Consider the following 13,505-nt stretch of genomic DNA (forward strand, 5'->3'; position numbering starts at 1 on the left):
AAGGAAGGGAGTGCTGTAGAATCTGCCTTCATGGAGATTTGCAAATACAAGAGCACTATTTCTGCCTAGAGCCTTGAGAATTAAACAAAATGACCTCTTTAGGTCTTTTCTTGTGTTGTGATCCTTTAGGTTTAAATACATTTCCTGGGCAATGTCATAAAACACAAAAGAAACTGCTAAATCTAAGGGCTTAGGTTCAGGAGTCAGACAGACCACATTCTGAATCAAACATATGACTATTAACTTTTAATGGGCTTGAGCCACCCAGCAATCCTATTACATTTCCCAAGTCCATTTGCTCCCCAAGGTAAACATCTCACACCTTCACCTTTGCCCTTAAGTCTTCAAACCTCTTCTCCAACCACTTCTCATTCTTTACTGAGAAAATAGAAGCAATCATAAGAGTACTTATATAAACTCTTATTAACATATCTACCAACATCCCTGCATCTGGGCACACAGGCGCTGCCTTCCCTCCTGCTATGATGGATGAACTGCCTGTGTTACTAAGACCAACACCTCCATTTGTGCACCAGATCCCATCTTCAAGATGGTGCTCCAATAATTACCTGCAGCAAATTTTCTCCCCTTCCTAGAACACTCCCATCAGCCAACAAACATATCAGTCATCATTCCCTTCTAGCTACTCTTGCATTACAAGAAAATGCCTCAAACCCCTCACTGTTTTCACTTCCTTTTATCCCTTTTTCCTTTGAATCCACTTTAATTAACCTTTTCTCACCAGTGATCCACCAAAATAACTCTTGTTGAGGTCCCCAATAAAATCCATGTTGTCTAGTCCAATGGCAACTTCTTAGCCCTCATCTTATTTGAAATGCCACCTATATTCAACCCAGCTGATTCCATATCTTCCTTCCTCATGTTCTACCTTGGATTCCAGGAAAACATTCCATCTTGATTCTCCTCCTAGCTCAAGGACTTTCTACAGTTTCCTTCACTGATTCTTTTTCATCTACCCAAACTCTAGTTGGAATGCCCCATAGCCCAGTCCTCTGGTCACTTCTCCTCTCTCTCTAGCCCCATGCTCTGGTTGACCTCATCTGTCCTCATGGGTTTATACATCATATTCACGATGAAGACTCCCAAATTTGTATCTCTGGCCAGGACCTCTCCCTGAACACCAGGGTTATGTATCAAACTGCCTACTTGACATCTCCACCTGGATGACTAATAGGCATCTGAAGCACAGCAGAACCCCTGATCTTCTCTTCAAAAGCAGCTCCACCTGCACAGTTACTTTCTCAAGAAATGGCTCCTGGGCTTCCCTGGTGGCGCAGTGGTTGAGAGTCTGTCTGCCGATGCAGGAGACTCGGGTTCGTGCCCCGGTCTAGGAAGATCCCACATGCCGCGGAGCGGCTGGGCCCGTGAGCCATGGCCGCTGAGCCTGCGCGTCCGGAGCCTGTGCTCCGCAACGGGAGAGGCCACAAAAGTGAGAGGCCCGCGCACTGCAAAAAAAAAAAAAAAAAAAAGAAATGGCTCCTTTATTCTTTCTATTCCCTGGGCAGAAATCCTCGAAGTTATCCTTGATTCCTCTCTTCTTCTCACAGGTCACAAATAATCCATCAGGAAACCTATGGACTCCCTTTTCAGAGGTTACCCCAAATCTCACCACTTTTCACTACTTTCTCCACTTCCACTGTGGGTCTAAGCCACCCTTATCTCTTATCTAGATAACTGTACTACCTTTGCCCCTCTCCCCTGTGGAGTTATTCTCCAAAAGGCGGTCAAAGGGAACTTTTTGGAACATAAATCAGACTTTTTTTCCCTCACTCAAAATCCTTCAGTGACTTACTCTCTCATTCAGAATAAAAAACCAAGGATATCAGCAGAGTCTACAGGGTCATATATATGGTCTGCAAATCACCCGCATGCTTCTCTGACTTCTCCTCCTTTCTCACCCCACTTCAGGCACTCTGGCTTCCTCAGACATGTTTAGTCCTCTCCTACCTCAGGACCTTTGCACCTGGTTTTCCTTATATCTAGAATGCTCCCCCCACCACCACCCCTGCCCACCCCCAGCTATTCACATGAGTTGCTCCTTCACATCCTCGTTTTCTCTAATCAGCCTTTGTAAAACAGCACATACATAAACACCAAAGAAAGCCCACATTCTATTATTATCTTTACCTTGCTTTACTTGTCTCCATAGCACTTAACATATCAGAGTATATTTATTAGTTTGTTGTTTTGTTTTTTTTCCTGTCTCCCACTAGAAAGTGTCTTCCATGAAGGTCTTTGTTTGGTTCATTGCTCTATCTCCAACTCCTAGAACAGTTCCTGCACAAAGTAGTGCTCAGTGAATACTTGTTAAATAAATGAATGAATGAGCTTGACCACTTACTCTGTGTAACTTTAGGAAAATATCTGAATTCTATCACCTTTTAAATGAGGATAATGCCAGCGCCTACCTCAGAGATTATTATAAAATAAAATTAAATAATATGTATAAGCCTATTTAGAGCTCAACAAATGACATTATTGTAACATTATTATTTGTTATCCTATTCCTAATCAACATAATCTTTTGAAATTTCTTATAAAATTAAAGTTCCAGGACATTATGAGTACTACATAAAATTTTAAGGAAGAAAATTACTGAATCTTCCATTAAAACACTGACAACCAAGAGAAAATTCCTTACTGAGATCACATAAATCATTGAACTCATCATGTCTACATTGGAACTTTCTGTGGGTTGTCTATCTGGAATTTTCTGAGTGCACTACCCTTAAATTCTTTAGTGGAACTTTTCTTTCAACTAAACTTCACACTGCAGGACTTCAGACAAGTCTCTGACATTTTACCAAGGTAGGAGGTAGAACTTGGCTGTGAATTTAGTAAAACTTCTATCAACTAGCTTTCTGTGACCCTACATTAGTTAGCTGGTTTATACATAAAACTCCTCTACTGCATGTTAATTAATTTTTTTTAAATGAGTGAAATCCTAGGTAAATTATCATTTGATTTCTTTATTTAAGGTGAAATGCATTTTGGTTTCCAAATTCATGACTGTCATCAACCTAATGCAAGGCTCTCTCTCTTCCGTGTGCCTAGAGAACCCTTTATTCCTCTACCTTGTCATTTACCACGGAATATTAAAGTTATCTCTTTATGTGTTTGTCTCTCTCACTAGATCCTAAGCTAACTGAGGATAGTTACCATGTCTTAGTCATGCCAGTATTGGTAATATCTGGTCCCTGCTAGCCCATTAGAGAGTATCATTAAATACTGTGTAAAATAAAGGCTGTGCAGTGTCATACCATAAAGCTAAACACTAGCACCAAATGAACCAAGGTTGAATACTGGCACTGCCTCTGTGTGAGGTCAGACAAATTACTTAACTACTCTCAGTTTCCTCCTCTATAGAATAGGGATGATGATATTATTTACCTTATCAGATTGTTCCAGAATTAAATAAATTAAATTAAGAAGTGTAAAATGCTTATAACAGTGTGCTTAATAAATAGAATTCATTATAATAAATATGACTATTAGTTCTTAATAAATGTTAGCTTTCATTAAACTAGAAAACCGAGTGGCCCTTTCATGTCTACAAACTAATCCCAGAGCAGGCTCAATCATCTTTAGAGCAGACATTCTGCTTAAGAGACGGCAAGAGGGTGCCTGTGTCCACACCATTCACCTCTCCTGCAGACGTAAAGTGGCCTTCTGATCTTTTTCACTCAGTCCCCCAGGAAGCCATTACCAGTTCACTGGTGTTCACACAAGACATGGAAAATTATCTACTATCTTGCTCTCCTTCTTTGCTCTCAGCCCCAGATTTCAAACAAATCTGGACTAGGACGAGATAGCTAGGGTTATATGTGTAAATGGAATGTCAGATTGTGGATCAGAGGCAGCCCAAAGACTCAAGCCTCAAACAAGCTTGAGTTACTTGGAGATTTCAGACCAAGCCACCCTTTGCGTCCCCATTACCCTGCTGACGACCCAGTTCTCCACTTGGCACCCTAGGACACAGCCTCACCTTGTGGAATTGTGGAGGGTATATTCGAGCCGCCCCATGGTTCAACAGCAGCTGGTAGCAGATCTCAGGCTGGGCGGCAGGTCGCACGGAGGTGACTTTCAGCACATACTGGATGGCAGCACAGCCATTGATATCCATGAGATTGGCTTCTGCGCCAGCTTCCAGCATCATGTGCATGAGCACGTGGTCACAGTTCCAGGCTGCCTTGTGGAGCGGAGTTTTAAAGTCGTCATCCCGGGCGTTGACCTCGGCTTTGTAGTCCAACAGCATGCGGCAGATGAGGTGATGCTCCCTGCTGAACTCCTGCTCTTTAAAGCGGAGGGCCCAGTAGGTTGCGATAGCCAGTGGGGTCTCCATGTGGGCGTTCACACTGTCCACTATGGCCCCGTGCTCCACGTAGAAGGCCACCAGCTCCGGGAGGCCGAAGTGGGCAGCCGTGTGCAAAGGCGTCTCCTCATCCTGGTTGTTGGTCTTCATGTTCACGTTCGCCCCTAGAAAGGGAGAATGAGGAAGACAATTATTTAAGCATATTTTATCATTTTCCACAAGGTTCATTAAACAGGCCTTTTCTCGCTGCTTCCCTTTCAACCTCTTCCGCTGTATACCACCCATTTTTCCAAGTTCCATTTCTAGACCCCATGGAAGCCACTGCTTTGAAACAACAGCGCCACCTCCTGGATAACCAGCAAATGTACTGAGGTGATGGGAGAATGGGCCTGAGAGCAAACGATTTCGGCTGGGAGGCTGGAGCACTGTCAAGAGTTATAGTTCCTACCCCTAGGTGGATTTGGAAATACAAAGTGATTCCGATAACCAAGCAAATATCATTAAAAATGAAGGTTATATCACAATCTTTGAGGTTCATACATGTGGCTTTAAAAGTCTTCAGCCTCTTGATGAGATTTCTTCAAAATCATCTTTTTCTTTTCTTTCAAGGGAACTAAACCTAAATGTTTGGTCCAAGGGAACTTCAGTGGTATGGAAATTGCTCAGCCCTCTGACTGAACACTGACAATATTAAGCTGCCGAAGTCTGTGAGGCTCCTTTGGAATACAACTGGGGCAAAAACAAAAAACACAAAACACTTTGACCACCAAACTAGACTAAGGGTCATATTTTGAAAGGAAAGGGATAGAAGCTAGTAAAATAAAATACTCATTAAAAGAAAGACAATTAAAGACTGTATGTAACATGTCCAATTTATGGTTGACAAATGCTGTTTAGAAATACAGATTATTAGTGCTTGGAAATCTCCTTAGAAATTATTTAATCCAACCCACTTAACTAACAGACCAGGAAACTGAGTGAATTTTATTTTTTGATAGGGAAGTTAAGTACTAGAATGGTCAACTTAAGAAGCTGAAATTTTCCTTCTCAGCCCAGTTTAATTGGGGTGAGCTAAGTGACCCCAGGGGGCCTATTCTGTGATCAATTCTACTGGAAATTTTTATAGTTACTTCAAGTATAAATCTGGAAATACTTTTATTATTATCATTATTATTATTATGCCAGCAACTAATATTTATTAAGCACTTTCCATGTACAACATTCTGAGCTAAATGCTTTTCACATATTGCCTCATGGAATCTTCCTAGCAACTCTTTGCAGGAGGTGCATTTTTTCCCTAATTTTACAGATGAAGAAATTTGTTTTTAGACTAATAACTATACCAAGCTAAGAAGCAATAGAACAGAGGTTTGAAAGCAGACAGCCTGGCTTCAAAATCTCTCACCACTGTGCTATTCGACGTCATTATTTTCCTAAAAAATTTTTTTCTGTACTTTGCTCTCTTTGGATATCTGAAAACTTGAAAGTAACAGAGAAATAATGTTGCATTTTGTTAATTTAAAAAATCTGTTCTCTGTGTGTTGCTCCTTTATGCCCTTTTTTATGGCACCCTCTGATCATATGGAACACATTTAAGAAAGGCAATACTCCTACAAGCTTACTTGGTGTCATAAAAAAGCCACCCCTCAGTGAGGTTTCTGAAAGCACATTGCTCTGTAAACTCAGAGCCTATCTCTGCTCCTAACTTTCAGAAAGCAGAATTATAAGTAAAAATCATCCCTCACAACAATCTGCCATCTGTGTTCATCAGTATTCCGCCCTGGAGAAGTTCTGGGTCACATCTCCCTTCAGGTCAGCACTTCTTTGCTCTGGAGTGAAATGCGATGAATAAGAATGTCTTCCCAGAAGCTAATGCAGGGTCACTTCAGATGCTGGAGAATTTCCAGTAAGAAAGGGAATCAAAGGGTCAGGATGAAAATTTTATAGGCCAACTTGGAAGTAACCACGTCCTTTATTTTTTAATGTACTTGGACATTTACAATGGATCCCTGACCTCTTGCTACAAGTAGATATACTGCGTAGTTTCCTTTTCTGAATAGGAGAGCCTTATTTTTATATTTGAATTGTGGCTTTGAGTGTAACTTTTCCAGGGACTACATAAAGCAGGATGATTTGACTACTTTTCTATTTTAGATTTTGTGATTCATTCAAGAAATTAGAGAGCGTAAACATAAGTTCTTGGGAACTTAAAAAAATATTTTTTTTAATGTGAAAATGCAGTGTATTAGTTTCCTAGAGCTGACGTAACAAAGTACCGCAAAGTAGTACCGCAAACAACAGGAATTTGTTCACGGTTCTAGAGATTGGTAGTGAAATTACAGTGTTGATGACAGTGGCTACTTCTGAGGGTTTTAAAGGAGAATCTGTCTCATGCCTGCCTCCTAGCTTCTGGTGATGTCCATCAATCCTTGGTGTTCCTTGGCTTGTAGATGTATCACTCCAAGGACTGCCTCTATCTTCACATGGTTCTCTCTGTGTCTCTGTGTCTTCACATGGCTGCCTTCTTATGACATCAATCATACTGCATTAGGGGCCCATCCTGCTCTACTCATCTTAACTAATTACAGCTGCAACAACCCTCTATCCAAACAAGGTCACATGCTGAGTTGCAGGGGATTAGGACTTCAACATATCTTCTTTTGGGGGGAAGGGAGGCAATACAATTCAACCCATAATATATAACATGCATTACATAATATATAAAAATATATATGTGCAGTTTAGAAAATATTGTAAAGCTATCACTGATGTAATCACATCCCAGGTCCAGAAATCAAACACTCCCTGACCCGGAAAAGCCCTCTACTGTCCAATCTATCCTTCCACCTCACAACTCCACCATCCTGCTGGAGGTAATATTATTCTGACTTTTATGATAATCATGTCCTTGAATTTCTTTATAGTTTTACCACCCTTGTATACACCTCTAAACAAGATAGTTTAGTTTCACTTATTTTCCAACTTTATATAAATGTAATAATCAACACATATTCTTTCATGACTTGCTTCTTTCACTCAACACTGTTTGTGAAAATGATCTATGTTGTGATGTCTAGCTCTTGTTTGTTCATTTTATTGTGTTCTATCTCACAGTACAAGTAATACTACTAGTGACAGACATTTACAGTTTCAGACTATTCCAAACACTGCTGCCATGAGTATTCTTGTACATTCTTGTACCCTGGTGCTCATGGGCAGTGTTCACGGGGTTCTATACCTATGAGTGGAATTGCTGGGTCATTGGGTGTGCTTATCTTCAGCGTCATTAGATGGTATCAGATAGGTGTTGTACCAGTCTACACTCCCATAAGCCATGTGTGAGGGCTCTTATCAACATTTGGTATTTTCATTCTATTTAATTTTAGTCAGTCAGATGGGTGCAGAGTGATATCTCATTGTTTGAATATTTATTTCCCTAATTAACAATTAGGTTAGACATATTTTAATATTTTTATTAAACAAATATTGCTTTTTATTTACTATTATAAAGCATTTCCATATTGTTATATTATCATTTAAAATATCATTTAAAAATAATGACATAATATTCCATAGTGAGTCTACCCTCCTGATGGATGTGAAGACTTTTTTCCAAAGTTTTGATCTTATGACTAATGCTACAATTGATACATTTGTGTGTAAATCTTTGGATTATTTCCTTAGCATAAATTCCCCCAAAATAGAGTCATTAAGCTGAAATATCTGAGCTATTTTAAGGGTCTTTATCAATAATTGAGGAAAGTTATATTTATCTATATCTCTATATTTATATACATCTCTCATTGATGCATGAGTGCTATTTTACTCACCAGTATGTAGTTACACAATTTAAAAAATATGTTTGCTATTTGGAAGTAAAAAATGTTCTCTCTTTTTCTTTTCATTTGAATTGATTTGTTTATTAGAGTTTGAACACTTTCTAATTATTAACTAGTAGCATTTCTTCTTTAGTTATTGTCCAAATTTTTGTCCTTTTATACTCTGAAGCCTTTCTGCTTTGTTTACATTTATATGTGTCATTCATTAAAATAATATTTAAGCCTATGCTCTCATAATTGGTATACATTTTTTATCCAGTTTATTTTGATTTTTCTTTAATACAATAATGTAAACTTTATATGGTCAAATTCTCCCTTTGTTTTTGCTTTTGTTTTTGGTATTAGAATGTCCTACTCCTCTCAGAGGTTTCCTAACTTATCCAGATTGATTATAATTGGATTTTTAGTAGATTTTAAAAAATGTTTAACATTTAATTCATGTGGAACTTATTGTGGTGTACTTACCGATTTAGGAAGAATTGATATTCCTATAGCATAGAGAGTCTTTTCATGTAGGAACACGGTCTGTTTCTCTAAAAAGTTTTCTTTACATTTCTGTAAACTATGCCCCCACAAAATTTGTAGCAATTTTCATTTTAGGGAAGATGGGTAAATTATTTCTGGGGTAAAGTAAATTTTAGTGAGAGAAGGCCCTTCATGAACCTTCTAATTTATGCAAGATGGACTCCAGAACTAGTCTGAAATGGTTGCAAATTAGATGGAGAAAAATTTTCATTTTCATTGCCTGATAAAGAACAAGAACTTTTCAGATTTAATCTGTGGGCAAAGGAGACAGAGATTTGGTTGCACTGAGAATATGATGAAAAGGGGACATAGGATAAGAATTGCACAGAAAGAGTGGATGCTGGCCACAGAAATGGTACTGTGATACTCCTGAAGCCAGGAATATAGGGACACAGTGCCAGTCAACATTCAATTTTTTCTGTTCTTCTGTACTGTATGATAGTATCCATTCATTACCCTCCAACAGAGAGAATCAATTTCATGAATCCTAGTTATGAGACCTCATATTTCCTTACTTCTTTTCCCAAATAAAATTAAACTGCTTCCAAGTGCCCATTTGTTGGCTTGGCTGATCATCTGAGATCAGTCATCATGTGGCTCCCTCTGCTGGGCTTTGCTATTCCCTACATTCTAAGAGTTGGCCCTCAGAGGCATCCTCTTCAAAGTATCTACATTCCCTCACAGTTCTGTCACCTCAAAAGCTACGTGAGAGTGGGGGCAGGTCTCTGTAGAAACTGTCACCTCTCCATCTTCCCAGACTCAGGGAATCCACAACTTTACTTCATCCCTAAGCCCGCCCTGCCTCCCTCCCTATCCTAATTAACTTGATTTCTCACAGAGCCTGTGTGTAAGTGGGGAGGTCAGTGGGGAGATGGAGGACGAGCCCAGACCAGTGCTCTCAACCCTTTCAGGCATGCCTTTCCTATTCCGCGATGAAGTCGAGAAATAATATCATCTACCTTCATACATAATCTTTTAAAAATAAACCCAATGCCTAGCTAACATGTAAAGGCAGAATGAAAGTAGTTTCTAATAATTTTAGCTACATAGTTATGATTGCCACAAATAATATAAATTGCAATGATATAGTGTAAATTTTAATGTGTTATTGACTATACTAGATGACACAATGAAATGCTTATTTGCTTGAATCCATATGTAGACTCCTAGCAGCTACATCACTGAACTGACACAGGTGTTTTGTATTGTAATTCAAATACCACAGATGTCATTGCTGTAATGAATGGTATTCCAAAATGAGAAAATAAATCTTGGTCTGGTTTTGCCTTGATTTGTAGCATAGTTGCATTTCTGGAAATTTCCGTATTTATTTACAATTCAAAAGTATTTTGCGTTTATATGTAAAATGCAGTTAGGTTAGAAATCTACTGTGTTACTACATCTAAATATCTGTTATTACATCAGCACTAAATCTAAGATTTTTTACAAATTATGAAAGAATTTAAAAAATACAGAAAATCTTAGAAAATATAACAGACATCTATATACGAGTACCCATATTTGACAGATATTAATCTTTGACATATTCTCTTTGGTTTTCCAAGATAAAATTTTACAGGAAAAAACCAGCCCATTTCTCTTTTATTCCCTCCCTTTCTTTCTCCTCAGAGATAATTATTATTCTAAAGTTGACTCTGTCATTCCCTTTAAATTTTTGTTCTTTTATTAGTCACTTATGCATCCATAAGTAACGTATATACCATTATTTTGTGTTCTTAAAAACCATGTAAGTTGTACTCACTTTTGCAACCTGTTTTTACCAGCCACATTATGTTTTTGAGCAGAGAGCTGATTTTTTCATTTCAACTGCTGAACAGAATTACATTGCATAATTAAACTACAGTTTAGCCATTCCTCTACTAAAGACAGTTAAGTTGTTTTAGCTTTTTCATAATAAGAAATACCTTTCAAATCATGCAGGAGTTTCTTTAGAGAGAGAAACCGAATTAGTGGGTAGTAGTATACAAACATTTTCAATTATATTAAATTATACTCATCAGTGGTTGTGTCAATTCAAATGTCAATCGGTACAGTTTAAAGGTTCAGCATCATTTCCAACACTTTGTATTGTCACACTGTTTAATGTTTGCCAATTAGATGGTATGAAGTGATATTTTGATTTAATCTGCATTCCCCTGGTGATCAGTAGTGTTTTCTCATATGTCTATAGGGGCAACAAGATTTCCACTTGTATGAATTGACTATTCATAGCCTCTGCCCATTTTTCATTGAATTGTTTGTGTTTTCCATATTTATTTTTTAGGATATAAACAAGATCTTTATGGAGAAAATGATAAAAACTTTACTGAAGGCAAAGGACTTAAATGGAAAGTTCTGCTACGTTTGTGGATAGAAAGATTCAATAGTATAAGGATGGAAATTCTTCCTGAATTAACCTATAAATACAATGTAATTCAAACATTTTTTACATAATTTTCAAAGAGTAAAGAACAAATCAATTTTGTAAAAAAAAAAAAGTAAAAGAATGAGAAGGAAAGAAGAATGATGAAGAAGGTGTACTTATCTTACCCAATATCCAAGCAAACTATAATTAACACCATTGGCGGGAATGTAAATTGGTTCAGACTTTATGGAAAACAGTATGGAGGTTCCTCAAAAAAGTAAAAATAGAACTACCATATGATCCAGTAATTCCACTCCTGGGTATATATCCAAAGAAAATGAAAACACTAATTTGAAAAGATACATGTGCTCCAATATTCATAGCAGCACTATTTACAATAGCCAGGACATGGAAACAACCTAAATGTCCAACAACAGATGAATGGATAAAGACGACGTGGTACATATATACAATGGAATATTACTCAGCCAAAAAAAGGAACAAAACTGGGTCATTTGTAGAGATGTGGATAGACCCAGCATCTGTCATACAGAGTGAAGTAAGCCAGAAAGAGAAAAACAAATATCGTATATTAATGCACATATGTGGAATCTAGAAAAATGGTACAGATGAACCTATTTGCAGGGCAGGAATAGAGATGTAGACGTAGAGAATGGACATATGGACACAGGGAGGGGGAAAGGGAGGGTGGGATGAATTGGGAGATTAGGATTGACATATATACGCTACCATGTGTAAAATAGATAGCTAGTGGGAACCTGCTATAAAGCACAGGAAGCTTAGGTTGGTGCTCTGTGACGACCTAGATGGGTGGGATGGGGTGGGGGAGGGAGGTCCAAGAGGGAGGGGATACAGGTATACAGACAGCTGATTGACTTCACTGTACAGCAGAAACTAACACAACATTTTAAAGCAATTATACTCCAATAAAAAAAAAAGTTTGAATTATTAGCCCTGAATGTTCAACTTTTGAATTGAGACTGACTTGTGAGACTTAAAGTGACTATGTAACTTTTTTGTACCTAAGAGTTACCAGAGAAGACACAGACCCACCTGAGTTTTCCTCCCACAGTAGGGGAGAAACTAGACCCTCTGAATAATTTAAAAAGACACTGGAAAACAAAAATAACATTGTTTTATGAATACATACCATGACCCAGTTAATAGTCATGTGTCTAGTAAATTTTTTAGACAGGGCACGTTTTAGCATATTTTCTAAGAACTCAAATATTGGATACTATTTTTAATTGTCATCACACATTAAAAATAATATTCTTGGGTAATTTTCTCCAAAATATTCCATAAGTCTTTTTCTAATACTGAACATCATGGAGAAATGGGAGCCCACCAAGTTTTCTGTTCCTTTATAAGCAATCTACTTTTTGTTTGTTTTTGTTATAGTGTTAAGTGATAGTGTTAAGTGATAGTGTTAAGTTTCCTTCCTTCCTTTATTTATTGAGGTATAATTGACTTACTATATTAGTTTCAGGTGTACAACTGTGATTCGATATTTCCATAGATTACACACCATACAAAGTTATTATAAAATATTGACTATATTCCCTTTGGTAAACATTACATCTCTGTGACTTATTTATTTTATAACCGCTAGCTTGCACCTCTTAATCCCCTTCACCTATTTCACCCCTTCTCCCCTCCCTCCCCTGTGGTAACCACAAGCTTGTTCTCTGTATCTGTGAGTCTGTTTCTATTTTGTTATATTTGTTTGTTTTGTTTTTTAGATTCCACATGTAAGTGAAAGCATACAGTATTTGTCCTTCTCTGTCTGACTTATTTCACTAAGCATCTCTCTCTCTCTCTCTCTCACACACACACACACACACACACACACACACACAAACACACACACACACACAATAGAATACTAGTCTGCCATAAAAATTAATGAAATCTTGCCATTTGTGAAACCATGAATGGACCTGGAGGGTATTATGCTTAGTAAAACAAGCAATCTACTTTATATTTATTCACCTATTTGTATACTTTTACTATTTTTATTGTTGAAAGTTGATGTCTTATTAAAGATATATCTAGGCTCAGTTTTTTTTTATTGATTTTACCAGGAACCAAACCTACCAATTTCATCTCCACATAATTATCTGTTTTCATACAAGAAATTTTTTCTTTATCCTGTTTTTAAGTTTTGGTCATATTCAAAAAGGAAACATTTCTTTATGTATTGAAAGCTATAAAATATTTTTTTGCTTAAAATTTTCATCACCCACTAACTATCAAGTTACAGTCATTGATAAGAAAGCCCCACCTCACAATTTTTTAAACCCCAATCCTCAAATGCATGAGTGAAAAAGTGGTAAATTACTCATGGCATTCTTTTTAACATTGCCTTTAAAAATTACACTTCTCAGGCTTCCCTGGTGGCGCTGTGGTTGGGAGTCCGCCT

At 37.6% G+C, this 13,505-nt stretch overlaps 1 protein-coding gene across 2 annotated transcripts in view; it reads right to left on the reverse strand.

Moving 5' to 3' along the window:
- The window catches only part of ASB4 (ankyrin repeat and SOCS box containing 4), an 82,160-nt gene that overhangs the window by 13,854 nt on the left and 54,801 nt on the right, over positions 1–13,505 (reverse strand). For both annotated transcript variants that reach the window (XM_029233557.1, XM_029233558.1), the window contains one exon: positions 4,007–4,497. In XM_029233557.1, the coding sequence (XP_029089390.1) occupies positions 4,007–4,497 (491 nt within the window). The remainder of the gene's footprint in view (positions 1–4,006; positions 4,498–13,505) is intronic.

This window comes from Monodon monoceros, unplaced genomic scaffold (genome assembly GCF_005190385.1).
Source record: "Monodon monoceros isolate NGI ecotype Baffin Bay Population unplaced genomic scaffold, NGI_Narwhal_1 Super_Scaffold_2, whole genome shotgun sequence".
NCBI lineage: Eukaryota > Metazoa > Chordata > Mammalia > Artiodactyla > Monodontidae > Monodon > Monodon monoceros.